This window comes from Indicator indicator, chromosome 32, assembly GCF_027791375.1.
Source record: "Indicator indicator isolate 239-I01 chromosome 32, UM_Iind_1.1, whole genome shotgun sequence".
Classification (NCBI taxonomy): domain Eukaryota; kingdom Metazoa; phylum Chordata; class Aves; order Piciformes; family Indicatoridae; genus Indicator; species Indicator indicator.
In genome coordinates, this window is record NC_072041.1 from 7,707,956 (window position 1) to 7,735,828 (window position 27,873).

General features: G+C 58.3%; 1 protein-coding gene across 1 annotated transcript; it reads left to right on the plus strand.

Annotated features, from left to right (window-relative positions):
• The first annotated feature begins 879 nt into the window (after positions 1–879).
• Positions 880–27,873, plus strand: ATP13A2 (ATPase cation transporting 13A2). The gene is made up of 29 exons (XM_054394864.1): positions 880–934; positions 3,129–3,286; positions 3,518–3,685; positions 4,452–4,510; positions 4,642–4,753; positions 5,568–5,647; positions 6,755–6,832; positions 7,086–7,155; positions 7,642–7,776; positions 8,567–8,633; positions 10,809–10,940; positions 12,717–12,884; positions 13,120–13,230; positions 13,346–13,392; positions 13,517–13,705; positions 14,668–14,874; positions 17,148–17,261; positions 17,409–17,565; positions 17,836–17,956; positions 18,147–18,271; positions 19,184–19,359; positions 21,640–21,717; positions 21,880–21,959; positions 22,955–23,107; positions 23,204–23,300; positions 23,908–24,131; positions 25,420–25,571; positions 27,179–27,351; positions 27,703–27,873. The coding sequence occupies exons 1-29, from the start codon at positions 880–882 to the stop codon at positions 27,871–27,873; spliced, it is 3,657 nt and encodes a 1,218-aa protein (XP_054250839.1).

Here is a 27,873-nt window from a genome sequence, read left to right on the forward strand (position 1 = left end):
TCATGAGGTTCCTCTGCCCAACTCTGCAGCCTGGCCAGGCCTGGCTGAATGGCAGCACAGCCTGGGGGGTGTCAGCCACTCCTCACCCTTTTGGATCATCTGAGGGCTCTCATCTAGATCACTGCTGAAGATGTTGAACCAGTCTAGACCCCTTAACCCCCCTTCAGCAGCAGGGAACGAAACCAGTCTCAATCCTGGAGCTCTCCAGGTGAGCTCAGGGTTTGAAGCTCCATTTGAGGAGCCAGAGGAGGAGCAGCCAGGTGCCAGGTTAAAGGGTGAGTGCCAGGAGGCTGGAGCCAGGCTCTGCTGGGTGATGCCCAATGCCAGCACAAGGAGTGCAGTGGTGGAAGTTGAGGCATAGGAAGGTCCGTGGGAACAGGAGGAAGAATTATTTCACGTGAGGGTGACAGAACCCTGGAACAGGCTGCCCAGGGGGGTTGTGGAGTCTCCCTCTCTGGACTCAAGATCTGTCTGGACGTGTTCCTGTGTGACCTGCCCTAGGTGACCCTGCCCTGGCAGGGGGGTTGGACTGGATGAGCTTTCGAGGTCCCTTCCAGCCCCTGACATTGATTCTGTGACTTCTTGCCCCCGCGCCGCGTTTGCCAACAAGGTGTGGCCGCTGTGTCACGGTTCCAACCGGTGGCACAGCTCTGCCCTCCCCTCCGCTGCCACCGGATCCTTCCCGGACGCTGCCGCCGGCGGGCAGGGTGATGCCGACGGCCCCGTGCTCAGCCCGGGCGGCTGCGGCTCCGCTTGCGCAAGCGGCGCGGCAGGGTGCGGGGATCCCGGGGCCGTCCCGGGCCGTCCGGGAACGCCTCTCGCTCGCCAGGCTTTGGGGAGCAGCCGGGATGGGAGCGGGAGGTGAGAGAACCGATGGGCATGGGGATGGGCATGGGGATGGGCATGGGGATGGGCAAGAGCGATGGCTCCGCAGGTTCTGGCCCTGCTCCTGAGCTCCTCCTGAAGATCTGAGGAGAAACTCCTTTGGTGTGAGGCTGCTGGAGCCCCGGAGCAGGCTGCACAGGGAGGTTGCGGAGTCTCCTTCTCTGGAGAGCTTCCAAAGCCACCTGGATGAACATTGTGACCCTGGGCAAGCTGCTGTGAGTGCCCTGCTTTAGCGGGGAGGGGGGGGGGAGGGGGGGTTGGACTGGATGAGCTCCAGGGGTTCCAATCCTGACCATGCTGGGATTCAGGGATTTGCTGCTTTTAGGCTCAGGAAAGTTGGAATCGTTTGTTGGCAGAGTTCAGGTGGAAGGTGGACTCTGCTGCTTCCTTCCAGCCTGCCCTGGGGAGGTGCAGAAAGCAACCTGGGTCGTTTTCAGGATGTTTTGATACTTTTTCCTTCCAACCCTGGGGAGAGCACTGGGGAAAAGCCTTTACGTGAGCCCCTCCCCCCCACCCCCCTCGCCCTCTCCTTTGTTCTCTCCAGAGAAGGGCTCCACAGCTCCTCCTCACCCTCCTTCTCACCCACCCTCCTCCTCACCCTCTTCACTCATCCTCCTCATTCACCCTCTACACCCTCCTCCTCACCCTTCTCACTCACCCTCCTCACTCGTCTTCCTCCATTCACCCTCCTCCTCCTCACTCCTCCTCATTCACCCTCTTCACCCTCCTCCTCACCCTTCTCACTCACCTTCCTCACTCATCTTCCTCATTCACCCTCCTCCTCCTCACTCCTCCTCCTCATTCACCCTCTTCACCCTCCTCCTCACCCTTCTCACTCACCCTTCTCACTCGTCTTCCTCCATTCACCCTCCTCCTCCTCACTCCTCCTCCTCATTCACCCTCCTCACCCTCCTCCTCACCCTCCTCCTTACCCTCCTCACTCACTCTCATCACTCGTCTTCCTCATTCACCCTGCTCTTCTTCACCCTCCTCCTCCTCCTTCAACCAGGAGCCCAGGAGAGGAGCTCTGGGGTCTCCCCTCCTCGCTGACCCCTTGCAGCCATTTCTTGGGCTCCTGGGAGGGATTTACTAAACCTGGGTTTACTAAACCACCCCTTGGGCTCATCCCCCCCTCCCTTTCCTCAACCCCAAACCTATCCCTGGGAGTGGCACCAACAAGCTGAGGTCACTTGGCCAGGTGGAGACCTCACCCCTGATGGTCATCAAAACCAGGGGCTGGGTTTCATTCATTGCTTTTGGCACCTGCAGACAAGCTTTGGGGTCAGAGTGGGACCTGGGGTGACTTTTCCATCGAAGGGCACCACCAAACCATGGCCCTCAGCACCACGTTTCCATGGCTTTGAAACCCCTCCACGGATGAGGACTGCAGCACTGCCCTGGGCAGTCTGGGCCAGGCCTTGGCAACCCTCAAGGGGAAGAAATTGTTCCTCATGTCCAACTTAATCCAAGGATGGATGCAGAGGCTCCCATGTGGGGTGTAAATCCTTAAGCTGGTCTACATGTCCTCCTGCAAACCTGAACCTGGTCCAGCCAGGAGGTTTTTCTGCCAGCTCCAAGGGTGGAAGCTAGCTGCTGGGTTTGGGTTTGTGCCCTGTGTAACCTGCCTGGAGATAGATTCCAGCACTGGGATGCCACTGCTTGTAATCAGGCCGGGATTCAGGGCATGAGCAGGTTTTCAGCTTCATGGGGTGGTGGATGATTAGTAAAATCCCACCAGGGGTGGTTGTGGTGATGCCTCCAGTGATCCCAGGCTGGGCATTGGGGTGTAGCAGGGACCGGTAGGTGCTGAGCCGCACTGGGCACCCTTAAACCTGAAAGCAAAAGCCCAGTTTGGGTCCACGTCCTCAGTGCAGGAGGAAGCAGAAGGAGCAAACAAGCAGGAAAAGTGGCTTGGAGAGATCTCCTTGTGCTTGACCTGGCTCAGCACCAGCCCTGTTCTCTTCCCCTGGCTGCTAAGCTGCTGGGCTTGTGCCAGCGTCGCTGCCCGGACTCCTTTGGCACCGTTCACGTGACCGTCACGTGCAGAGGGAGGGTGAGCAGGAGGTGCCAGCCTGCCCTGTGCCACAGCATCCCCCTGCCTGCTGGAGGTGGCCCCTAGCAGCTCTACCAGCAGCTGGGTTGGATGGTGGAGGAGGCACTGAGTGCAGCCACAGGGTGGATGGTGGAGGAGACACCGAGTCCAGCCACCTTCTGGCATTGACCCAGGGATGTCACCGCTGCAGCCAGGAGCCCATCAGCCTGGCATGGCCTAAACCACTCTTTGGATCACCTCCTCATTGTTTGTCTCCTCCTCTCTGCCCTGACAGACAGCAGCAGGCTGCTGGGCAGCCAGCGGGCAGGCTACGGGACCCTGCAGCCGGACACCGAGAAGCCTCCCATGGTAGGTCCAAGGGCTGCACCGTGGGGAGAAGGGTTGGCACAGCACCCACATGTTCTCCCCAGCACCAGGATGGACTGCTGGGTTTGCAGCCCCACAGCTGCTTTGGGGTCACCTACATGGTGGTGAATCACATCAGGCTTGCACCAGTGCAGGATGTGGGTGTTTGGTGATCTCTGTTTTGGTCTCTTTGGTGCAGAAGCCTCCCAGTAAAGGGCAGCTCCTCTCTTGCAGGAGGTCACAGGCTACCAGACCAGGCCATGGAGGGTGGCCCTGTGCCACATGTGCTCCGTGCTGACAGCAGGGCTGCTCCTTGTGCTCTTCCACTGGAAGCCAAGCCTGGAGGTGCAGGCGAAGTGCAAGCCCTGTGCCCTCGGTCAGGCTGATTGGGTCATCATCAGGGTAAGGCCCCAGTGAGGTCCAGGGGACACAGGGGGGTGGGGTTGCGCTGTGCCAGTGTAGTCCCAGTAGAGCCTTGGGTATGATTGTTGCTGCTTGTCACCTCTCCTTTCATAGAGTCACAGGATGGTTTTGGTTGGAAGAGAACTTTAAGGTCATCCAGGTCCAACCCCGAACTCAGCACTGCCAGGGCACCACCAACCCATGGCCCTCAGCACCACAGCTCCAGGGCTTTGAAACCCCTCCAGGGATGGAGACTCCACCACTGTCCTGGGCAGCCTGAGCCAGGCCTTGACAACCCTCAAGGGGAAGAAATTGTTCCTCATGGTGAACCTAAACCCCTCGTGGTGCAACCTGAGGCCATTTTCTCCTGTCCTATCACTTCTTGGGAGAAGAGACCAAATCCACCTCACTCCAGCCTCCTTTCAGGGAGTTATAGAGAGCCAGAAGGTCTCCCCTCAGCCTTCTTTTCTCTGGCTAAACCAGAGCCAAATGATTCCTGGAGTAAGGGTGGTTCCAAGAAGAATTTGAGGCCAGGAGGAATTTGAGTCCAGGAGGGATTTGATTCCAGGAAGAGTTTGATTCCAGGAAGAATTTTGCCCTTTCCCTTCCAGCCTGGCTTTCATTTCTCTCTGTCATCCCCAAAACCCAACTGTGGGTGGCCAGGGACTCCCTGCCTGCCTGGGCCACTGTCCCTATTGGAAGGAGCAGGGGGGACAGGTGGGGACATCCCTGCTGCCCTCTGCTCAGCCCTGTGCCTGTGTTGCAGGACCGCTTCGGGCAGTGCTTCACCAGCCGCGTGCGCACCGAGCCGCTGGGCGAGGCCAGGTGAGCTGCGCTGCTGTGCCCACGGCCATGGGCACAGGGGCTTGGCTCTGCTTTGGGCTTTGGGGGAGGGGTGTCTGCAGTGCTGGTGGTGGGTGAGGAGGGACTGACCCATGGGTTTCCACCCCGAGCAGCCTGGAGAATCACCCTGGGGCCAGGCTGGAGGAACGGAGGAGCAGCATCGCCATCGGTGTGTCGGAAGAGGAGGAGAGCAGGGACACCATCAGGCTGCATGAGAAGGAGGAGGTAATGCTGGAAACCCTTCCCACCCCCTCCCTGGAGGTCCTCTCCTGTAGAACCAGAGAATCCCAGGCACATTTTGATTGGAAGAGACCTTTAAGGCCACCCAGTCCAACCCTTAACCCAGCACTGCCAGGGCACCACCAAACCATGGCCCTCAGCACCACAGCTCCACAGCTTTGAAACCCTTCCAGGGATGGGGACTGCAGCACTGCCCTGGGCAGTCTGGGCCAGGTCTGGACAACCCTTAAGGGGAAGAAATGATTCCTCGTGTCCAACCTAAACCTCTCCTGCAGCCATTGCCTCTTGTCCTGTCACTTGTTCCTTGGGAGAAGAGCCCAACCCCCACCTGGCTCCAACCTCCTTTCAGGGATCTGTAGAGAGCCAGAAGGTCTCCCCTCAGCCTCCTCTCCTCCAGGCTCAACACCCCCAGCTCCCTCAGCTGCTCCTCCCCAGCCCTGTTCTCCAGACCCTTCATCATCTTCCCTGCCCTTCTCTGGACCTGCTCCAGCCTCTCAATGTCCTGCTTGGAGGGAGAAACCCAGATCTCAAGGTGTGGCCTCAGCAGTGCTGAGTACCAGGAGACAATCCCTGCCCTGCTCCTGCTGGCCACACCTTTGCTGCTCCAGGCCAGGCTGCTGGTGACCTTCTTGGCCACCTGGGCACTCCCTGGCTTGTCTTCAGCTGCCATCAACTAACACCCCCAGGTCCTTTCCTGCTGGGCACTTTCCAGGCACTCTTCCCTTAGCCTGGAGCATTGCAGGGGGTTCCCTTGGTCCCACCAACACCTTCCTCTCTCCCTCCCTCCCTCCCTGCCCAGAGGAACACCCTGCGGTACTACCTCTTCGAGGGCATGCGCTACGTCTGGATCGAGCGGCGGCAGGCGTACTGCAAAGTCAGGTACTGGGCTGTCCCTGCACCACAGCTGACCTCTCTGCAGCCCTCTGCTGCCTTCCTGCTCCCCCCCCCACCTCAAAAATGATCCTGGCCTGGCTGCAAGTCACATCACCACCTTGGGGCTTTTCTCCGTGCTCCAAACCCTTTGGTGAGACACTGGCACAGGTTGCCCAGGGAGGTTGTGGCTGTCTCCTCCCTGGAGGTGTTCAAAGCCAGGTTGGATGAGACCTTGAGCAAGCTGTTGGCTGGTGGGAGGTATCCCTGCCCATGGCAGGGGGTTGGAACTGGATGAGCTTTATGGTCCCTTCCAGCCCAAACCGTTCTGTGACTCCCTGAGCCCATCCCCAGGCTGTTGGGTCAGGGAAGCTACACTGCTTCTCCTCCCACCTTGTTGATGTTGGAAACCTCTCTGCATCAATCTGCTGCTCTCCTTGGCCCTCAACCCCCTCAGAAATGATCCTGACCTAGCTGCAAGTCACATCACCACACCTGGGGCTTTTCTCCATGCTCCAAACCCTTTGGTGAGACACTGGAACCCCTTGTTGAGACACTGGAACAGGTTGCCCAGGGAGGTTGTGGCTGTCTCCTCCCTGGAGGTGTTCAAGGCCAGAATGGATGAGACCTTGAGCAAGCTGGGCTGGTGGGAGGTGTCCCTGCCCATGGCAGGGGTTGGAACTGGCTCATCTTCAAGGTCCCTTCCAACCCAAACCATTCTGTGACTCCCTGAGCCCATCCCCAGGCTGTTGGGTCAGGGAAGCCACTCAGCTCCTCCCCCCTCACCTCGCTGCTGGTCTCTGTGGGCAGAGGAATTTGGGTGAAAGCAGCTTGGCAGCTGCCTGGTGCTGGATGGTCCTCAGCGTGGTGCTGCTCGCAGCTCTCCGCACTGTGCCCCTTTTGTGCCCCTTTTGTGCCCCTTTCATTCTTGCTCCTTGGTGCCCGCCAGCAGTGCCAGAGGCTGGGGAACAAGCTGCTCTCCCTGTCCCAAAGGCTTTTTTTATGTCCCCAAGGACTTGGACGTGGTGCTTGTCCCTCTGGGCCAGGCTCCTGCTGGTTTTGACTCTCTTTCTCCTGTTTTTTTTTTTTTCCTTTCTTTCCCCTGCTGCTTGCCAGTGTCTTGGATGAAGGTTGGACCTGCGCAGATCTCCATCTCTCCCAGGCAGGGCTTGACCAGCAAGATCACAACACCAGGTAGGGAAGCTCCCAGCTTCTTGGGACACCTGTGGAGCACAGAGGAGGCTTTTCCAGGAGCTAGAAAATCCTGGAGCCTGGGTTTTTGTTGGCATTCAGACCTCAAACCAGAGGGCAGCTAGGCAGGCTGGCTGGTCTGTGCTTGGCTTCTCCACGTAACCAGGCTCCCATGGAGGTCTGGACCTCCTGCAGGTCCCTCAGGCTGGACACAGCTTCCTCCCAGCATGGATTTGCTTTCCTCTCTCCTTTGCAGAAGGAAGATCTATGGACCAAACCTCATCGAGGTGCCAGTCAAGTCCTATGCGAGGCTGTTGGTGGAGGAGGTGAGCACCAGGGAGCCACCTGGCCCAGGGCAGATCCTTCCTCTGCTCCATGCCCCTCACTGCAAGTGCTTTGTGGGCCCTTCCTCTCTGGCAGGGAGGAGAAGACTTTAGGGGAGGCAGTTTGGGCAGAGAAGGTAGAGCTGGTACAGCTGTGCAGGAGACCTGCCCTGCCTCTTAGCTCAGGCAGGAGGTGATCCAGTTGGAAATGTCCCTGCTGACTGCAGGGGGGTTGGACAAGGGGACCTTGGAGGGTCCCTTCCAACCTGATGCAATCTGTGAATCTCCAGAGGTGGCTGAGCATCCTCAGGAGCTTAGCAAAGCTGGGGAGGATGAAAGGCTTGGGAGAAGTCAGCTGGTTCATGGCCAGGGAAGGGCCAACTTCTCCCCTCCATGAGCAGCCACTCCCCAAGGAGCCTGGAGGTGTCATGATGGGTGGGAGAAGCTCTCCCCTACCCCTACTTGCTCTCCTTCTCTCCTCCTTCCCAGGTCCTCAATCCCTTCTACATCTTCCAAGTGTTCAGCATCGTGCTGTGGGTCTGTGATGCCTATTACTACTATGCTGCCTGCATCTTCTTCATCTCCACCATCTCCTTAGGGCTGTCCCTCTACGAGACAAGGAAGGTTGGTGGTGGCCTCCAGTGGAGCAGTCAATTTTCTGATCCACTTGGACCTCTGTGCTGATGTTGAGCTCCCTCTGTGCTGATGTTGAGCTCCCTCTGAGTTGATGTTGAGCTCCCTCTGAGTTGATGTTGAGCTCCCTCTGTGCTGATGTTGAGCTCCCTCTGAGCTGATGTTGAGCTCCCTCTGTGTTGATGTTGAGCTCCCTCTGTGCTGATGTTGAGCTCCCTCTGAGCTGATGTTGAGCTCCCTCTGTGCTGATGTTGAGCTCCCTCTGTGCTGATGTTGAGCTCCCTCTGAGCTGATGTTGAGCTCCCTCTGAGCTGATGTTGAGCTCCCTCTGTGCTGATGTTGAGCTCCCTCTGAGCTGATGTTGAGCTCCCTCTGAGCTGATGAGCTCCCTCTGTGCTGATGTTGAGCTCCCTCTGAGCTGATGTTGAGCTCCCTCTGTGTTGATGTTGAGCTCCCTCTGTGCTGATGTTGAGCTCCCTCTGTGCTGATGTTGAGCTCCCTCTGTGTTGATGTTGAGCTCCCTCTGTGCTGATGTTGAGCTCCCTCTGAGCTGATGTTGAGCTCCCTCTGTGCTGATGTTGAGCTCCCTCTGTGCTGATGTTGAGCTCCCTCTGAGCTGATGTTGAGCTCCCTCTGAGCTCAGCTGGGTGAGGACAATCCACAGTGCAATGGCAGGACAGGTTTCCTTCTCCTTTGTCCATGGTCCTGAGCCCTTGAGACCTGTTTTAGAGATTCTTTGGAGTGGTCCTTGGGTGGCTGCTGACTGCTCTCTCCCTTGCAGCAAAGCAGCACACTGCAGAACATGGCCAAGATGTCAGTTGGTGTCCGAGTCCATCGCCCCAGGGGAGGTGAGTGTGATGCCTGCACTGAGAGAGGGTCACAGAATCATGGAATGGTTGGGGTAGGAAGAGACCTCTAAGGTCATCCAGTCCAACCCTCAGCCCAGCACTGCCAGGGCACCGCCAAACCACAGCCCTCAGCACCACATCTCTCTGGTTTGAAACCCCTCCAGGGATGGGGACTGCAGCACTGCCCTGGGCAGCCTGGGCCAGGCTTTGGCAGTCCTCAAGGGGAAGAAATTGTTCCTCATGCCCAACCTAAACCTCCCCTGGGGCAATTTGAGGCCATTCTCTCTTGGTGCTGTCACTTGCTCCTTGGCAGAGAGCCCAACCCCCACCTGGCTCCAGCCTCCTTTCAGGGAGCTGTAGAGAGCCAGAAGGTCTCCCCTCAGCCTCCTCTTCCCAGGCTCAACACCCCCAGCTCCCTCAGCTGTTCCTCCCCAGCCCTGTTCTCCAGACCCTTCCCCAGCTTCCCTGCCCTTCCCTGGACCTGCTCCAGCCTCTCAATGTCCTTCTTGGAGTGAGGAGCCCAGAACTGAACCCAGGACTCAAGGTGTGGCCTCAGCAGTGCTGAGTACCAGGAGACAATCCCTGCCCTGCTCCTGCTGGCCACACCATTGCTGACCCAGGCCAGGCTGCTGGTGACTTTCTTGGCCACCTGGACACTGCTGGCTCATCCTCAGCTACTGTCCACCAACACCCTCAGGTGTTTATCTGCTGGACATTTTCCAACCACTGTCCCCATCCTGCAGCATTCCTGGGGTTGTTGTGACCCAAGTGTAGGACCCAGCCCTTGGCCTTGTTGAGCCTCATTCCATTGGCCTCAGCTCACCAAAGCAGCCTGGCCAGGTCCTTCTGTTGAGCCTCTGATCCTCCAGCAGTGTCCCTCCCAGCTTGGTGTCATCTGCAAGGTGACTGAGGGTGCCTCAATCTCCTCATCCATTGATAAAGATATCAGAGAGGCCCCAGCCCTGAGCCCTGGGGAGCACCACTGTGAGCAGCCCCCAGCTGGACTCAACTCCATTCCACACCACTCTTTTGGCCCAGCCAGGTTATCACCCACCCAGGTTATCACCCAGCCAGGTTATCACCCACCCAGGTTATCACCCAGCCAGGTTATCACCCAGCCAGGTTATCACCCAGCCAGGATATCACCCAGCCAGGATATCACCCAGCCAGGTTATCACCCAGCCAGGTTATCACCCACCCAGGATATCACCCACCCAGGTTATCACCCAGCCAGGTTATCACCCACCCAGGATATCACCCACCCAGGATATCACCCAGCCAGGTTATCACCCAGCCAGGATATCACCCAGCCAGGTTATCACCCAGCCAGGTTATCACCCAGCCAGGTTATCACCCACCCAGGATATCACCCAGCCAGGTTATCACCCAGCCAGGTTATCACCCAGCCAGGTTGTCACCCAGCCAGGTTATCACCCAGCCAGGTTATCACCCAGCCAGGTTATCACCCAGCCAGGATATCACCCAGCCAGGATATCACCCAGCCAGGATATCACCCAGCCAGGATATCACCCAGCCAGAATATCACCCAGCCAGGATATCACCCAGCCAGGATATCACCCAGCCAGGTTATCACCCAGCCAGGATATCACCCAGCCAGGTTATCACCCAGCCAGGTTATCACCCAGCCAGGATATCACCCAGCCAGGATATCACCCAGCCAGGTTATCACCCAGCCAGGTTATCACCCAGCCAGGATATCACCCAGCCAGGTTATCACCCAGCCAGGATATCACCCACCCAGGTTATCACCCACCCAGGTTATCACCCACCCAGGTTATCACCCAGCCAGGTTATCACCCACCCAGGTTATCACCCACCCAGGTTATCACCCACCCAGGTTTTCTCAACCCAGGTTATCACCCACCCAGGTTATCACCCACCCAGGTTACCACCCACCCAGGATATCACCCACCCAGGTTACCACCCACCCAGGTTACCACCCACCCAGGATATCATCCACCCAGGATATCACCCACCCAGGTTATCATCTACCCAGGTTGTCACCCCTCCATATTTTTCCCCACCCAGGTTTTCCCCAGCCAAGCCAGGAGCTGCCAGTCCCTGCAGCAGAGCTGTTCCTGGCAGGAAGCTCTTTGTGTTGGTGCTGTGGTGCTGAGGTGCTGTGTCTGAGCCTGGCCTTGCTGTTGTCTGCAGGGGAGGTGCTGGTGAGCTCTGTGGAGCTGGTGCCAGGGGACTGCATCGTGCTGCCCACGGAGGGGACGCTGGTGCCCTGCGACGCTGCGCTGCTGAGCGGGGAGTGCATGGTCAACGAGAGCATGCTGACAGGTGACAGCTGCCCCTGCCCTGCCATGCCCGTGCCAGTGCCAATGCCCCTGCCCCTGCCCTGCCCCAGCCCCTGCCCCTGCCCCTGCCCCAGCCCCTGCCCCAGCCCCTGCCCCAGCCCCTGCCCCTGCCCCTGCCCCTGCCCCTGCCCCTGCCCCAGCCCCTGCCCCTGCCCCTGCCCCAGCCCCTGCCTCTGCCCCTGCCCCTGTCCCTGCCCCTGCCCCTGCCCCTGCCCCTGCCCCTGCCCCTGCCCCTGCCCCTGCCCCTGCCCCTGCCCCTGCCCCTGCCCCTGCCCCTGCCCTGCCCCTGCCCGTGCCCCTGCCTCTGCCCCTGCCCCTGCCCCTGCCCCAGCCCCTGCCCTGCCCCTGCCCCAGCCCCTGCCCCTGCCCCAGCCCCTGCCCCTGCCCCTGCCCCTGCCCCTGCCCCTGCCCCTGCCCCTGCCCCTGCCCCTGCCCCTGCCCCTGCCCCTGCCCCTGCCCCAGCCCCTGCCCCTGCCCCAGCCCCTGCCCCTGCCCCTGCCCCTGCCCCTGCCCTGCCCCTGCCCCTGCCCCAGCCCCTGCCCTGCCCCTGCCCTGCCCCTGCCCCTGCCCCTGCCCCTGCCCCTGCCCCTGCCCCTGCCCCAGCCCCTGCCCCTGCCCCTGCCCCTGCCCCTGCCCCTGCCCCTGCCCCTGCCCCTGCCCCTGCCCCTGCCCTGCCCTGCCCCTGCCCCTGCCCCAGCCCCTGCCCCTGCCCCTGCCCCTGCCCCAGCCCCTGCCCCTGCCCCTGCCCCTGCCCCTGCCCCTGCCCCTGCCCCTGCCCCTGCCCCTGCCCCTGCCCCTGCCCCTGCCCCTGCCCTGCCCCTGCCCCTGCCCTGCCCCTGCCCTGCCCCTGCCCCTGCCCCTGCCCCTGTCCCTGCCCCTGCCCCTGCCCCTGCCCCTGCCCCTGCCCCCCTGCCCCTGCCCCCCTGTCCCTGCCCCTGCCCCCTGTCCCGTGCCCCTCTGTCCCCCTGCCCCTGCCCCTGCCCCTGCCCCTGCCCCTGCCTCTGCCCCTGCCCCTGCCCCTGCCCCTGCCCCTGCCCCTGCCCCTGCCCCTGCCCCTGCCCCTGCCCCTGCCCCTGCCCCTGCCCCTGCCCCTGCCCCTGCCTCTGCCCATGCCCTGCCAGGCAGCCTGCACCAGGGCAGCCTGTCCAGAGCAGGGCCACGAGGATGAGCAGAGGGCTGCAGCTCCTCTCCTGTGAGGACAGCCTGAGAGAGTTAGGGTTGTGCAGTCTGGAGAGGAGAAGGCTCCCAGGAGACCTTCTTGTGGCCTTCCAGGATCTGAAGGGGGCTCCAAGAAAGCTGGGGAGGGACTTTTGAGGGTGTCAGGGAGTGACAGGACTTGAGGGGGGGATTGATCCAAGCTAGAGGAGGGGAAATTCAGATTGGGTGTTAGGAAGAAGTTCTTCTCCATGAGGGTGGTGAGAGACTGGCACAGGTTGCCCAGGGAGGTGGTGGAAGCCTCATCCCTGGAGGTTTTTGCAGCCAGGCTGGATGTGGCTGTGAGCAACCTGCTGTGGTGTGAGGTGTCCCTGCCCATGGCAGGGGGTTGGAACTGGCTGAGCCTTGAGGTCCCTTCCAACCCTGACAATTCTGTGATTCTATCTCCAGAGGTTCCTTCCAGCCCCTTCCATTCTATGATCTGGGGGGAAGGGCACAAGCCTCATATCTCAGTGCCCCTCCATCAGCCTCTTCCCACCAAGCTGATTGGATCCTGCCCCCCTCTAGGGTGACAAACCTCCCTCCATGATGTTCTTCACTGCAGGGGAGAGCGTGCCAGTGATGAAGACTCCTCTGCCTGCAGGCAGCCAGGCAGCCAGCACCATCTATTCCCCTGAGGAGCACAAGAGGCACACCTTGTTCTGTGGCACCCAGGTCATCCAGGCCAAGGCCTACGTGGGAGGAGAGGTGCTGGCCGTGGTGACCCGCACGGGTAAGGGACTGAGGACCCCTCCCTGGAGCTGTTCAAGGCCAGGCTGGATGAGGCCTTGAGCAACCTGTGCTGGTGGGAGGGGTCCCTGCCCACGGCAGGGGGTTGGAACTGGCTGATCTTCAAGGTCCCTTCCAACCCAACCCATTGCAGGGTTCCATGGGGGGCCAGGCTGGTGTTACCCCATGTCCTTCGCTCACAGCAGTGGCTTTGCTCATCTTCTGCCCCTCTCCTGCAGGGTTTTGCACTGCCAAAGGGGATCTCATCAGCTCCATCCTCTACCCCAAGCCTGTGAGCTTCAAGTTCTACAAGGATGCTGTGAAGTTTGTCCTGTTCCTTGCTGTCTTGGGTAGGTCTGACCGTGGAGGCACAGCCAGGAGCAGCCAAGCTCCTCCTCAGTGGTTGAAGCCAACCTTCACCTGCTTTGCCTTCTAACCAAGCTCCCTTCTCCCTTCTGCACACAGCTTTCATTGGCACGCTCTACAGCATCCTCATCTTGGTCAAAAACCAGGTAGGGTTGGTGGAGCTGGAGAATGCTCAAGCACAGGCTGGCAGCGACACCCCCAGCCGCTGCGGCTGGCGATGGGTGAGGGCTGGCAGGATGCCCTCCCCTCTTCCTCCTCCTCACCTTCCAGGTCCCTGTGGGGCAAATCATCATCCGGGCCCTCGACCTCGTCACTGTCATCGTGCCCCCAGCCCTGCCAGCTGCCATGACAGTGGGCACCATCTATGCCCAGAACAGGCTGAAGCAGCAGGGCATCTTCTGCATCAGCCCTCCCCGCATCAACCTCTGCGGCAAGCTCCGCCTGGTCTGCTTCGACAAGGTGGGTCCTGGCCTGCACCATGGCCTGGGCAGACACCAGAACAGGTTGCCCTGGGAGGCTGTGGATGTCCCCTCCCTGGAGGTGTTCAAGGCCAGGTTGGATGAGGCCAAGTAGGAACTGGATGATCTTTGAGATCACAGAATGTCAGGGGCTGGAAGGGACCTCGAGAGGTCATCCAGTCCGACCCCCCTGCCAGAGCAGGGTCACCTGGAGCAGGTCATGAGCTCATCCAGGCAGGTCTTGAATATCTCCAGAGAGGGAGACTCCACAACCCCCCTGGACAGCCTGCTCCAGGCTTCTGTCACCCTCACAGTGAAATAATTCTTCCTCCTGTTTCCATGGAACTTCCTCTGCCTCAGCTTCCACCACTGCCCCTTGTGCTGGCATTGGGCATCACCCAGCAGAGCCTGGCTCCAGCCTCTGGGCACTCCCCCTTTATGTATTTATAGACATGAATGAGGTCACCTTCAGTCTCCTCCAAGCTACAGAGCCCTCAGCTCCCTCAGGCTCTCCTCATAAGGAAGATGTTCCACTCCATCATCTTTGTGGCTCTGCTCTGGACTCTTTCAAGCAGTTCCCTGAGGTCCTTCTTGACCTGAGGGGCCCACAACTGGACACAATATTCCAGATGTGGCCTCAGCAGGGCAGAGTAGAGATGGAGGAGAACCTCTCTTGCCCTACTGTCCACATCCCTTCTACTCCACCCCAGGATGCCATTGGCCTTCTTGCCCACCAGAGCACATTGCTGGCACATGGCCAACCTCCTATCCACCAGGACCCCCAGGTCCTTTTCCCCTTCCACTGATCTTCAGGAGGTCAGTCCCCAACCTCTCCTGCTCCATGGGGTTGTTCTTTCCCAGGTGGTGCAAGACTCTTCCCCTTGCAACCCAAACCATTCCATGATCCCCTGACGGTATCCAGCTTGGTGGGGCTGGCCTGGACCCACCTCACTCTCCCTGCAGACAGGAACCCTGACAGAGGAAGGCCTGGATGTGTGGGGGGTGGTCCCCCTGGAGAACAACCACTTCCTGCCCATTGTCCACGAGCCAGGCTGGCTGCCTGCTGGGCCCCTGCTCTACTGCCTGGCCACCTGCCACACGGTGACACTGCTGCGGGCACAGCCCCTCGGGGACCCTGTGGACCTCAAGATGCTGGAGTCCACTGGCTGGGTAAGGCTGGTGAGGGGCAAAGCTGCAGAGGGAGGTGGCACACTTCTTGCTCTGCCAGGAGGAGGGAGGGTGGAGAGGATTTTTCCTGGTGTCCAAGGTGATAACTGGAGATAGTTATTACTATTCTGGAGCCCCTATTACAAGAGGGCTATGGAGGTGCTGGAAGGTGTCCAGAGAAGGGCCATGAGGATGAGCAGAGGGCTGGAGCTGCTCTGCTGTGAGGACAGACTGAGAGAGTTGGGGTTGTGCAGTCTGGAGAAAAGAAGGCTCCGAGGTGACCTTCTTGTGGCCTTCCAGGATCTGAAGGGGGCTCCAAGAAAGCTGGGGAGGGACTTTTTAGGGTGTCAGGGAGTGATAGGACTGGGGGGGATGGAATGAAGCTGGAAGTGGGGAGATTCAGACTGGAAGGAGGAAGTTCTTCCCCATGAGAGTGGTGAGAGCCTGGAATGGGTTGTGCAGGGAGGTGGTTGAGGCTCCATCCCTGGAGGTGTTTGCAGCCAGGCTGAATGAGGCTCTGGCCAGCCTGATCCAGTGTGAGGTGTCCCTGGCCATGGCAGGGGGGTTGGAACTGGCTGAGCCTTGTGGTCCCTTCCAACCCTGACTGATTCTAGGATTCTAGGATTCATCCTCTGGAAGTTGATGTCCTGCATACAGCAGGCTGCAAACCTCGTTTGCTGTCCCAAGGAAAACAATTAGGATGAAGACTGACACAAATACTGAAGGGGTTCATCAGAGCATCTGAGAGCCTTTTGTGCATGGCCAGAAGAGCTGATGTAGCACAGACAACCAGAGCTGTGTCAGTCAGCTCATTCCAACACAACTGGCAGGATATGGAGTCACAGAGGAATTGCTAGGCTCAGAAGGGACCTCAAGGATCAGCCAGTTCCAAGCCCCCTGCCGTGGTGGCCTGGGTGCCACAGGAGGTTGTAGCCAGGTGGGGGTTGGGCTCTGCTCCCAGGCACCCAGCAGCAGAAGGAGGGGACACAGTCTCAAGCTGTGCCAGGGGAGGTCTAGGCTGGATATTAGGAGGAAGTTCTTCAGAGAGAGATTTGGGATGTGCTGCCCAGGGAGGTGGTGGAGTCATCATCCCTGGAGATGTTCAAGAGCAGCCTGGATGAGGCACTTAGTGCCATGGTCTGGTTGATTGGATGGGGCTGGGGGATAGGTTGGGCTGGATGGTCTTGGAGGTCTCTTCCAACCTGGCTGATTCTATAACAAGGTGTGCCTCTTGTGCTCCTCAGGGGAGTAGATGGTGCTGGCTGCCTGGCTGCCAGCAGGCAGAGGAGTCTTCATCACTGGCACACAGTGAGGAACATCATGGAGGGAGGTTTATCACTCTGGAGGGGGCCAGGATGCAACCAGCCTGGTGGGAAGAGGCTGATAGAGGGGCACTGAGATATGAGGCTTGTCCTTACCCCCCCAAATCAAAGAATGGAAGGGGTTGGAAGGAACCTCTGGAGATAGAATCACAGAACTGTCAGGGCTGGAAGGGACCTCAAGGCTCAGCCAGTTCCAACCCCCCTGCCATGGGCAGGGACACCTCACACCACAGCAGGTTGCTCACAGCCACATCCAGCCTGGCTGCAAAAACCTCCAGGGATGAGGCTTCCACCACCTCCCTGGGCAACCTCTGCCAGTGTCTCACCACCCTCATGGGGAAGAAGTTCTTCCAAACATCCAGTCTGGATCTGGATCAGGAACGGTTTGCCCAGGGAGGTGGTGGAAGCCTCATCCCTGGAGGTTTTTGCAGCCAGGCTGGATGTGGCTGTGAGCAACCTGCTCTAGTGTGAGATGTCCCTGCTAATGGCAGGGGGGGTAGGAACTGGCTGATCCTTGAGGTCCCTTCCAACCCTGACAATTCTGTGATTCTATGAATCTGAATCTACCCATTTCTGGTTTTTTCCATTCCCCCCCTAGTCCTATCCTCACCTAACACCCTAAGAAGTGTGGCTAAAGAGAACAAATCTTGCAGCTCCACTAAACTAAACCAGCACACATTCCTCTCCACTTACCTCACACATCTTACACTTACCTCACACAAGGTCAGGAAAGTCTTGGGGTAGTTAATTTTCTTAGACAGATACCAGAAAGGTTTCATCCCACAGTTCTGGGCCCCAAATGCAATTCTTCTTTGTTTTGTCTGCTCTCTCAAAGGGAACCTAGCAGCTGCTAGTTCAAATCCCCACAGAGGGTTTAAAGCCATCTGTGAGGTGGATGGGGCTTGGGGTTTGCAAGGCAGGGCTTTGCCAGCTCAGCATCTGCCTTGGTTTCAGCATCTGGAGATGCTGGAGGAGGAGGAGGGTGAGCTGCCTGCCTTCCAGCAGTTTGGGACCAAGGTCTTGGCTGTGGTGAAACCTCCACCTGAAGAGGAGCAGCCCCGAGACAGGGTAGGTCCCACGGACCAGAGCTGCTCAGCTTCCCCATGTCACTGCATCCATCCTCTCAAAGGGCTGAGCTCCACAGCCCCTGGAGAGGTTGTAACCTCCCAGAGAAGGCCCTGCCTGGCCCTGCCACCCTCCTCCTCTGCTCCACAGAAGCACCAGCTGCCCCTGGGCATCCTGCGGCGCTTCCCCTTCTCCTCCTCCCTGCAGAGGATGAGTGTGGTGGTGAAGCTGCCTGGGGAAGCCCCAGCCCAGGTCTATGTCAAGGGTGCCCCAGAGATGGTGGCCAGCCTGTGCATGAAGGAAACAGGTATGTGCTGGTCCTGCTGCTCCACCATCCATCTGCAGCCCTGCACCTCCTCCCACGGGGACCTGCCCTTGGGGATGCTGCAGGGCGATTCCCACAGGCTTTGGATGAGCTCCAACTGCATCCAGGGGGAAGGAAATAGGAGCCAGAGGAGAGGGAAGAGGGGCAAGAGTCTGGTTGAGCAACCAAAGTCCTTCAGCAGCTCAAGGCCTGGCTCCTCTCAGGTTCATCTGGGATCTGTTTTGACCTCCTTTTCCCTCCCATGCCTGGCAGTGCCCCTGGATTTCTCCCAGATGCTTCGGCACTACACCACCGACGGCTTCCGCGTCCTGGCTCTGGCCTGCAAAGCCCTGGGCACCATCAGCACCTTCGAGGAGGCTCTGCAGCTCCCCAGGTTGGTGCTGACAACTTTGTTCCTCACCTTCCTTGCTCCAAGACCTTTCACAGAACGATGCTTTGCAGAGAACTGAACACTGACCCATCCTAAAGCTGCTGCCCCGGGTGGATCTTCAGCGCTTTCAGCCACTTGGTGCTCTCTGCCTTGCCTTGGAGATGGTGTTGAGCAACTCATTGTATCCCACCAGGGACTCTGTGGAGATGAACCTGACCTTCCTGGGCTTCCTTGTCATGAAAAATGTCCTCAAGCCAGAGTCTGCACCTGTGATTCACCTCCTGAGGAAGGCCAACATCCGCCCAGTCATGGTGACAGGTGACCCTCTGGAGGGGAAGGGGGGCACAAGGACTTTGGGCAAGGGCTGAAGAGCTTCTTCCCCAGAAATTCATAGAATGATGGAATCATAGAATCAGGCAGGGTTGGAAGGGACCACAAGGATCAGCCAGTTCCAACCCCCCTGCCATGGGCAGGGACACCTCACACTACAGCAGGCTGGCCAGAGCCTCATCCAGCCTGGCCTTAAACACCTCCAGGGATGGAGCCTCAACCACCTCCCTGGGCAACCTGTGCCAGTGTCTCACCACCTTCATGGGGAAGAATTTCTTCCTAACATCCAATCTGAATCTACCCATCTCTAGGTCTTTTTTTTTCCATTCCCCCCAGTCCTATCACTCTCTAACACCCTAAAAAGTCCCTCCCCAGCTTTCTTGGAGCCCCCTTCAGATCCTGGAAGGCCACAAGAAGGTCTCCTTGGAGCCTTCTCCTCTCCAGACTGCACAACCCCAACTCTCTCATCCTGTCTTTGCAGGAGAGGAGCTCCAGCCCTCTGCTCATCCTTGTGGCCCTTCTCTGGACAGGCTGCCCTGGTGCAGGCTGCCTGGCAGGGCAGGGCAGGGGCAGGGGCAGAGGGCAGCTCTCACCTGGTGGAAGCTGAGGCATAGGAAATTCCATGGACATAGAAGGAAAATTTTATTCACTGTGAGGGTGACAGAGCCCTGGAGCAGGCTGCCCAGGGTGGGTTGCAGAGTCTCCCTCTCTGGAGATACTCAAAACCCACCTGGAAGTGTTCCTGTGTGAGCTGCTGCAGGTGACCCTGCTCTGGATGCTCTCTGGAGGTCCCTTCCAGCCCCTTGGCGCTCTGTGTGATTCCCTGCGTGGTTCTGTGTGCTTCTCGGCCTGCAGCCGTGTGAGCCCTGCTCACCCAGCCCCACCACCTCTCCCTGGCAGGGGACAACATGCTGACAGCCGTCAACGTGGCCAGGAGCTGCCGCATGGTGGAGCAGAAGGAGAGAGTGATCTTCGTCAGCGCCTCGCCCCCCGCCCGCGGCCAGCCGGCGGCTCTCAAGTTCGTCCTGGCCGAGCACTCCCGGGGGGAAGAGCAGCCAGAGGTGAGTCCCAAGAGGGTGTTTCAAAGGGCTGTGCAAAGTCCAAGCTGCAGACACCTCGCAGGACTCCCTTTGCCCAGCGTTGTTCCCCTTGGAGACGACCCTGGGTGGGATCCTGACCCTTGCTAAGTGCCTCCTGTAGGAGGAGTTCCTGTTCCTCCCTGGGAGCAGCTTGGGCTGGAGCTGATGCTCCAAACACCCTCTCTGGGTGCAGTCAGCACTGTGCTGCTGGAACAATCCTCACTGTCAATACAGGCTGGGGGAGGAGGTGATAAAAAGCAGCCCTGTGGAAAAGGATTTGGGGGTGCTGGTGAAGGAGAAGCTGGCCAGGAGCAGGCAGTGTGAGCTTGCAGCACAGAAGGCAAATCACATCCTGGGCTGCATCCAAAGCAGCATTGCCAGAGATCCAGAGAGGAGATTCTGCCACTTGGCTCTGCTCTGCTGAGACCTCACCTGCAGTACTGTGTGCAGGTCTGGAGCCCTCAGTATAGGAAGGACATGGAGCTGATGGAGAGGGTGCAGAGGAGGCTGTGAGAATGCTCAGGGGGTTGGAGCAGCTCTGCTATGGGGACAGGCTGAGGGAGCTGGGGGTGTTCAGCCTGGAGAAGAGGAGGCTCCAGAGAGACCTAATAGCAGCCTGCCAGTACTTGAAGGGAGCTACAAGAAGTCTGCAGAGAGACTGTTTGCAAAGGCCTGCAGGGACAGGACCAGGGGCAATGGCTTCAAACCAAAGCAGAGCAGATTGAGATTGGATATCAGGAAGGAGCTCTTTACTATGAAGGTGGTGGAACACTGGAACAGGTTGCCCAGGGAGGTGGTTGAGGCCCCATCCTTGGAGGTATTCAAGGTGAGGCTCAACAAGGCTCTGGGCAACCTGATCCAGTTGGGGATGTCCCTGCTGACTGTAGGGGGCTGGACTGGATGAGCTTTGGAGGTCCCTTCCAACCCAAACCATTCTATGATTCTGTGCTGCTCAGGTCCTGCTCCAGGTTTGGAGTGAAGGGTTTGGTCATGCAGCTTTTTACCCCAGGTACCATCATCTATACCTGCAGTGGAGGCTGAATGGAAGTTGCTTGACCCTCTGCTCCATGTGGGTTGAATCTGCTGGGTCAGACCATTGAAGAGGGCTCAGCAAGGATCTGAGCAGGAGTCAAAGCCCTGCTGCAGAAACATCCTTCTGAGTTGGAGAGATCTGGGTTGGATGGGTGGACTGTTGGGTGGATGAGGAATTGCTGGCTGGTTGCATCCAGAGGGTGGTGGTGGATGGCTCAATGTCCACATGGAGAGCAGCTGCAAGTGGTCTCCCTCACTGGGACTAGTGCTGTTCAGTGTCTTCAGTGACACACAGGATGGGACTGAGGGCACCTTCAACAAGCTTGCAGATGGCACCAAGCTGAGTGCTGTGCTTGATGCACCTGAGGGATCGATCCACAGGGACCTGGACAAGCTGGGGAAGTGGCCCCATGTGAACCTCCTGAGGGTCAACAAGGCCAAGTGCAACACTCTGCCCCTGGGGCAGGGCAACCTCCAGTACCAATCCAGGCTGGGGGTGAAGGGCTGGGGAGCAGCCCTGTGGAGAAGGACTTGGGGGTGCTGAGGGGTGAGAAACTGGACATGAGCCAGCAACGAGTGCTGCCAGCCCAGCCCCAGCCCAGCAGTGTGGGCAGCAGGGGCAGGGAGGGGATTCTGCCTCTCTGCTGTGCTCTGCTGAGACCTCCCCTGCAGTGCTGGGGCAGCTCTGGAGCCCTCAGCACACCACAGACAGGGACCTGGTGGAGCAGGGCCAGAGGAGGCCACAGCAATGCTGGCAGGGCTGGAAGGGCTCTGCTGGGAGGCCAGGCTGGGAGAGTTGGGGTTGTGCAGCCTGGAGAAGAGAAGGCTCCAGGGAGACCTTCTGGTGGCCTTGCAGTGCTTCATGGAGAGATCAGAAATCTGGAGAGAGACTTTTGAGCAGGGGCTGCTGTGACAGGACAGGGGGAGATGGTTTGGAACTAGAAGAGGGAGATTCAGAGTGGAGAGAAGGGAGAAATGTTTGACCCTGAGGGTGGTGAGAGCCTGGCCCATGCTGCCCAGAGAGAGGTGGGAGCTGCCCCATGGCTGGAACCATCCCAGGTGAGGTTGGTTGTGGCTCTGAGCAACCTGCTCTGGTCGGAGATGTCCCTGCTGACTGCAGGGGGTTGGACTGGATGAACTTTAGAGGTCCCTTCCCACCCAACCTGGTCTGTGCTGTGATTCCATGACAAGAGGAGCTGTTCCCCATGGCAGGCTCTGTTCCCACAGGACAGCCTCTTCCTCCAGCCCCAGCCTTACCACTTGGCCCTGAATGGCAAATCCTTCGCCGTGGTTTGTGAGCACTTCGCTGAGCTGCTGCCCAAGGTGAGTCTGGCAGCAGGGGATCCAAGCTGGAGCTCAGCAGGGTACAGCAAAAAGCCCTGAGGGGGTTTTGTTGCTGGTGCAAGATGCTGAGCTGGCAGCACTGCAAAGGTCCCAGCTCCTCCTGGGTGCTGGGACAGGACCTGGACCCTTCCCTCCCTGCAGATCCTCCTCCGGGCCACTGTCTTCGCCCGCATGTCGCCTGAGCAGAAGACTCAGCTGGTGTGCAGCCTGCAGGAGCTCAAGTAAGCCCCCAGGGGTGGAGGGCAATGGGATTAGTCCTCTACCCAGAGACCTCTCTTGTGTGCTGGAGCAGTTGGCAGCTGTGAAATCTCATCCTGCACTCTCCTAGACATGGAGTGATCCTAAATATGGGGGTGCAACCTTGAAGACCCTGAGCTTTCCCTTCCCCCACCCTCACCTTGAGGGATGGAGACTCTACAGAGGGACCTGGCCTGGCTGGGTCCATGGGCTGAGGCCAATGGGTTGAGGTTCAATAAGGACAAGGGCTGGGTCCTGCACTTGGGTCACAACAGCCACAGGAATGCTCCAGGCTGGGGACAGAGTGGAAAAAGGACCTGGGGGTGTTGGTCAGCAGTGGCTGAAGTCGAGCCAGGGTATGCCCAGGTGGCTAAGAAGGTCACCAGCAGCCTGGCCTGGATCAGCAATGGTGTGGCCAGCAGGAGCAGGGCAGGGATTGTCCCCTGGTACTCAGCACTGCTGAGGCCACACCTTGAGTCCTGGGCTCATCTCTCCAAGAAGGACATTGAGAGGCTGGAGCAGCTTCAGAGAAGGGCAAGGAAGCTGGGGAAGGGTCTGGAGAACAGGGCTGGGGAGGAGCAGCTGAGGGAGCTGGGGGTGTTGAGCCTGGAGAAAAGGAGGCTGAGGGCTCTCTACAGCTTCCTGAAATGAGGTTGGAGCCAGGTGGGGGTTGGTCTCTTCTCCCAAGGAACAAGTGACAGGACAAGAGGAAATGTCCTCAAGTTGCCCCAGGGGAGGCTGGCCATGAGGAACAATTTCTTCCCTTTGAGAGTTGTCCAGGCCTGGCCCAGGCTGCCCAGGGCAGTGCTGCAGTCCCCATGCCTGGAGGGGTTTCAGAGCTGTGGTGCTGAGCACCATGGTTTGGCGGTGCCCTGGCAGTGCCGGGTTCAGGGTTGGACTGGGTAGTGTTAGAGGTCTCTGCAGACCACCACCATTCCGTGATGCCTCTTTTGAGACTCAGGCTCCCCTCTCCTCACAGCTACTGCGTGGGGATGTGCGGGGACGGAGCCAACGACTGCGGGGCGCTGAAGGCAGCCGACGTTGGCATCTCGCTGTCGGAGGCCGAGGCCTCGGTGGCCTCCCCCTTCACCTCCCGCCTGGCCAGCATCCAGTGCGTGCCCACCATCATCCGGTGAGCGGCTGGCAGCCTCCTCCTGTGTCCCCTCGCTGGGACACCTGCCGTGGGCAGGCTGCTGGGGGTGGTGGGTGAAGCTCTTTCTGCCCGCAGGGAGGGCAGGTGCTCGCTGGTCACCTCCTTCGGGGTCTTCAAGTACATGGCCCTCTACAGCCTGGTGCAGTTTGTGTCCGTCCTGCTGCTCTACACGGTGAGGCCCCTGCTTGCCCAGAGGCCTTTGGGCCCCCTGATAATAGCTAGGTTTCAAACCATCCCTTCCCCAGTCCCCCCCCACAAACACCTCCCTGCCCCAGCTAAGAGCAGGAGGTTTTTCCTTCCCAGCTAAGAGCAGGAGGTTTCTCCTTCCCAGCTGAGAGCAGGAGGTTTCTCCTTCCCACCTAAGAGCAGGTGGTTTCTCCTTCCCAGCTAAGAGCAGGAGGTTTCTCCTTCCCAGCTGAGAGCAGGAGGTTTCTCCTTCCCAGCTGAGAGCAGGAGGTTTCTCCTTCCCAGCTGAGAGCAGGAGGTTTCTCCTTCCCAGCTGAGAGCAGGAGGTTTCTCCTTCCCAGCTGAGAGCAGGAGGTTTCTCCTTCCCAGCTGAGAGCAGGTGGTTTCTCCTTCCCAGCTGAGAGCAGGAGGTTTCTCCTTCCCAGCTGAGAGCAGGAGGTTTCTCCTTCCCAGCTGAGAGCAGGTAGTTTCTCCTTCCCAGCTAAGAGCAGGAGGTTTCTCCTTCCCAGCTGAGAGCAGGAGGTTTCTCCTTCCCAGCTGAGAGCAGGAGGTTTCTCCTTCCCAGCTGAGAGCAGGTGGTTTCTCCTTCCCAGCTCAACACCAACCTGAGCGACTTCCAGTTCCTCTTCTTCGACCTCATCATCACCACCACCGTGGCGGTGCTGATGGGTCGGACCGGTCCTGCCCAGGAGCTGGGAGTGGAGCGTCCCCAGGGGACACTGATCAGTGTCCTGGTGCTGGGCAGCCTGCTCCTCCAAACCACTCTGCTCATCACTGTGCAGGTCCTCAGCTACTTCGTCACCGTCTCGCAGAGCTGGTAAGGGACTCAGCTTCCCTGAGTGATGGGAATGGCACAGAGGATGGCAACAAAAGCTGGGGAGGGGTCTGGAGCACAGCCCTGTGAGGAGAGGCTGAGGGAGCTGGGGGTGTTCAGCCTGGAGAAGAGGAGGCTCAGGGCAGACCTCATTGCTGTCTACAACTACCTGAAGGGAGGTTGTAGCCAGGTGGGGGTTGGGCTCTTCTCCCAGGCATGCAGTGACAGGAGAGGACACAGTCTCAAGCTACACCAGGGGAGGTTTAGGATGCATGTGAGGAAGAAATTCTTCACAGGAAGAGAGGTTGGCCATTGGAATGGGCTGCCAGGGGAGGTGGTGGAGTCACCATCCCTGGAAGTGTTTAAGGAAAGCCTGGATGAGGCATTCAGTGCCATGGTTCAGTTGATTAGATGGTGCTGGGTGATAGGTTGGACTTGATGATCTCAAAGGTCTTTTTCCAACCTGGTTAATTCTGTGAAACCTGGGTGCTTGTGCTTGGTTTTGGCCAACAACCTCTGTCTGGGGTTTGTAGGGAGCAAGAGAGATGCTCTGTAAGCCCTTCCCAAAGGGCTTCCCAATCCACACAGGTTTGGGAAGCATTGGGAATTTAAAGGGAAGAACTATTCACAGCTAAATACAACAGTACAGAGATGCTCTGTAAGCCCTTCCCAAAGGGCTTCCCAATCCACACAGGATTGGAAAGCATTGGGAATTTAAAGGGAAGAACTATTCACAGCTCAATACAACAGTACAGAAAAGATGCAAGATGCACAAATCCATAGGCAGCCTCAGCCCAGTTCTCTTCTCTGGGCTTACCACAGGAAGCCAAAGCTTTCCACGACCTCCCTCACTCCAAACCAGGCTAAAAGCCCAGGCCTCAAATGCCCCCTGCCACCATCCCTCCCTATACCTCCCTACCCAGGCCCAAATGGCACAGCTACAATTCAGCTTGCCAGCACCAGCCCCAACTCCCCCACAAAGCCAAGATAAGGGAGGAAGGGAGCAGGGAGAGGGGAAGAAGAGGGCTGAGCAGCCTGTGCTCTTCATTTATAAAGAGGAGATGCAGGCATTCTGGGAATGAAATAACACAAGATTACACTTTCCAGTCCACCCCTGGACCTCTCTAGCCCCTGAGCTTCCTGGCTAAGCCATCCCAGTTTCTTAACCCCATAACAACATCCAGGATGCATCCAGCCACCTTCCCAAGTGCCGACGGAGAACGAGGGGTTGGTGTTCAGACTTTTTTCCTGGCTTCGTCTGACCTTTTGCCTTCTGCCCTGCCTGGCTCAGGTATGTGCCACTGAACAGCACAGTGATGGCTCCCCAGAACCTGCCTAACTACGAGAACACAGCCCTCTTCTGCATCACAGGCTTCCAGTACCTCATCCTGGCCGTCGCCATGTCCAAGGGCTACCCCTTCCGCCTGCCGCTCTACACCAACGGTGAGGATGGCTGTGGTGGGTGGAAGTCACCCCCAGCTACTCTGGAGAAACATAGAATCAGAGAATGCTCCAGGCCAGAAGGGACCTCCAAAGCTCATCCGGTCCAACCTCCTCTGCAGTCAGCTAGATCAGGTTGCCCAGGGCGTCGTTGAGCCTCACCTTGAATATATCCAAGGATGGAGCCTCAAGCGCCTCCCTGGGCAACCTGTTCCAGTGTTCCACCACCCTCATGGTGAAGAACTTCTTCCTAACATCCAATCTCAATCTGCTCTGCTCTAGTTTGAAGCCATTGCTCCTGGTCCTGTCCCTGCAGGTCTCTCTCCAGCCTTCTTGTAGCCTCCTTCAGGTTCTGGAAGGTTGCTATTAGGTCTCTCTGCAGCCTCCTCTTCTCTCACCCCCAGCTCCCTCAGCCTGTCCTCGTAGCAGAGCTGCTCCAACCCCCTGAGCATTTTCGTGACAGGACCAGGGGCAATGGCTACAAACTAGAGAAGGGCAGATTTAGATTGGATGTCAGGAAGGAGTTAGAGTCATAGAATCATAGAATCAGGCAGGGTTGGAAGGGACCACCAGGATCAGCCAGTTCCACCCCCCCTGCCATGGCCAGGGACACCTCACACTACATCAGGCTGGACAGAGCCTCATCCAGCCTGGCTGCAAACACCTCCAGGGATGGAGCCTCAACCACCTCCCTGGACAACCCATTCCAGGCTCTCACCACTCTCATGGGGAAGAACTTCCTAACATCCAATCTGAATTTACCCATTTATAGTTTTCTTCCATCCCCCCCAGTCCTATCACTCCCTGACACCCTCAAAAGTCCCTCCCCAGCTTTCTTGGAGCCCCCTTCAGATACTGGAAGGCCACAAGAAGGTCTCCTGGGAGCCTTCTCTTCTCCACACTGAACAACCCCAACTCTCTCAGTCTGTCCTCTGCTCATCCTCATGGCCCTTCTCTGGACACCTTCCAGCATCTCCAGATCCTTCTTGTAATAGAGGCTCCAGAACTGGACACAGAGTTCTTCACCATGAGGGTGGTGGAACACTGGAACAAGTTGCCCAGGGAGGTGGTTGAGGCTCCATCCCTGGAGGTATTCAAGGTGAGGCTCAGCAAGGCCATGGGCAACTTGATCTGGTTGGGGATGTCCCTGCTGACTGTGGGGAGGTTGGACTGGATGAGCTTTAGAGGTCCCTTCTGGCCTGGACCATTCTGTGATTCCATGATTCTATGATTCCAGGTTTCTATGATTCTGTGATTCTATAATTCTAAGATTCTATGATTCTATGATTCCTTTTACCTCACCCAGTAGTCAAAACAGAGCTCCCCTGGCAAGACCACAGAAAAGAGAGAGAGAGAAGTTGCAAGCAGAAGCAACAGAAGAAGGAAAGGGAGCCAGAAGTGTTTCTGCCAATGCAAGCCAATGAATTCTATGGAGCTTAGCAATATTTCCCTTTTGTATCCAGTGGTCATTTATTTTCCTTTCAGTCATTGCAGTCAGGGACTAGACTAAAGTTCCCCCTTCAAACAGTACCAACACTGTTGGCTGCTTGCATGAAGAGAGAGGTCAGACCTCCACCTTCCTCCTCACCCCTCTTCCTTCTCATCCTCAGTGCTTTTCCTGGTAGTCCTCATCCTCCTCTTCAGCCTCATGATCTGGCTGACTCTCTACCCCCTGGGCTTCCCCAAAGCCCTGTTGAAGCTGAAGGACATTGATGACTTGAATTTCAAGCTGCTGCTGCTGGGGATCGCTGCCCTCAACTTCTTCGCTGCCTTCGTGCTGGAGGTAAGGTCAGCCCAGGGTGGGCACTGGGCACATGAGGGACAGAATCACAGAAAACATCCAGCTGGAAGAGACCTCCAAGCTCATCCAGTCCAACCTTCCACCCAGCACTGCAGGCTCACCGCTAAACCCTGTCCCCAAGCACCAGGCCCACAGGCTGCCTGAACCCCCCCAGGGATGGTGATTCTACCACCACCCTGGACATGCATTGTCCTTTTGAGCCTGCCCCAGCAACCCCTTTTCCAGGAGCCATGGGTACAGGGAGAGGAAGGTTCACCCTGGCATCATCTCTGCCCTCTCTCTGAGGCCCACAACCTCCCCCAAAACCTCTTCTCCCTCACCTTTTCACTGCAGACTGCCCTGGACCACGGTTTGCTCATCTGCCTCCACAAGCTGCGCAGGAAGAAAGCATCCAAGAAGCTTTTCAAGAGGCTGGAGAAGGAACTGAGCCAGCAGCAGCCAAATTGGCCTCCCCTGAATGAACCTCTCTTTGCCACACCCAAGATGTCCATGGCCATGAGATAG

Coding starts and splice junctions, on each gene's coding strand:
- ATP13A2 (XM_054394864.1), top strand. CDS start 880: ATGGGGATGGGCATGGGGATGGGCATGGGGATGGGCAAGAGCGATGGC. Junction 935..3,128: donor CAAGAGCGATGGCTCCGCAG/GTTCTGGCCCTG, acceptor TCACCGCTGCAG/CCAGGAGCCCATCAGCCTGG. Junction 17,566..17,835: donor CCTGTGCATGAAGGAAACAG/GTATGTGCTGGT, acceptor CATGCCTGGCAG/TGCCCCTGGATTTCTCCCAG.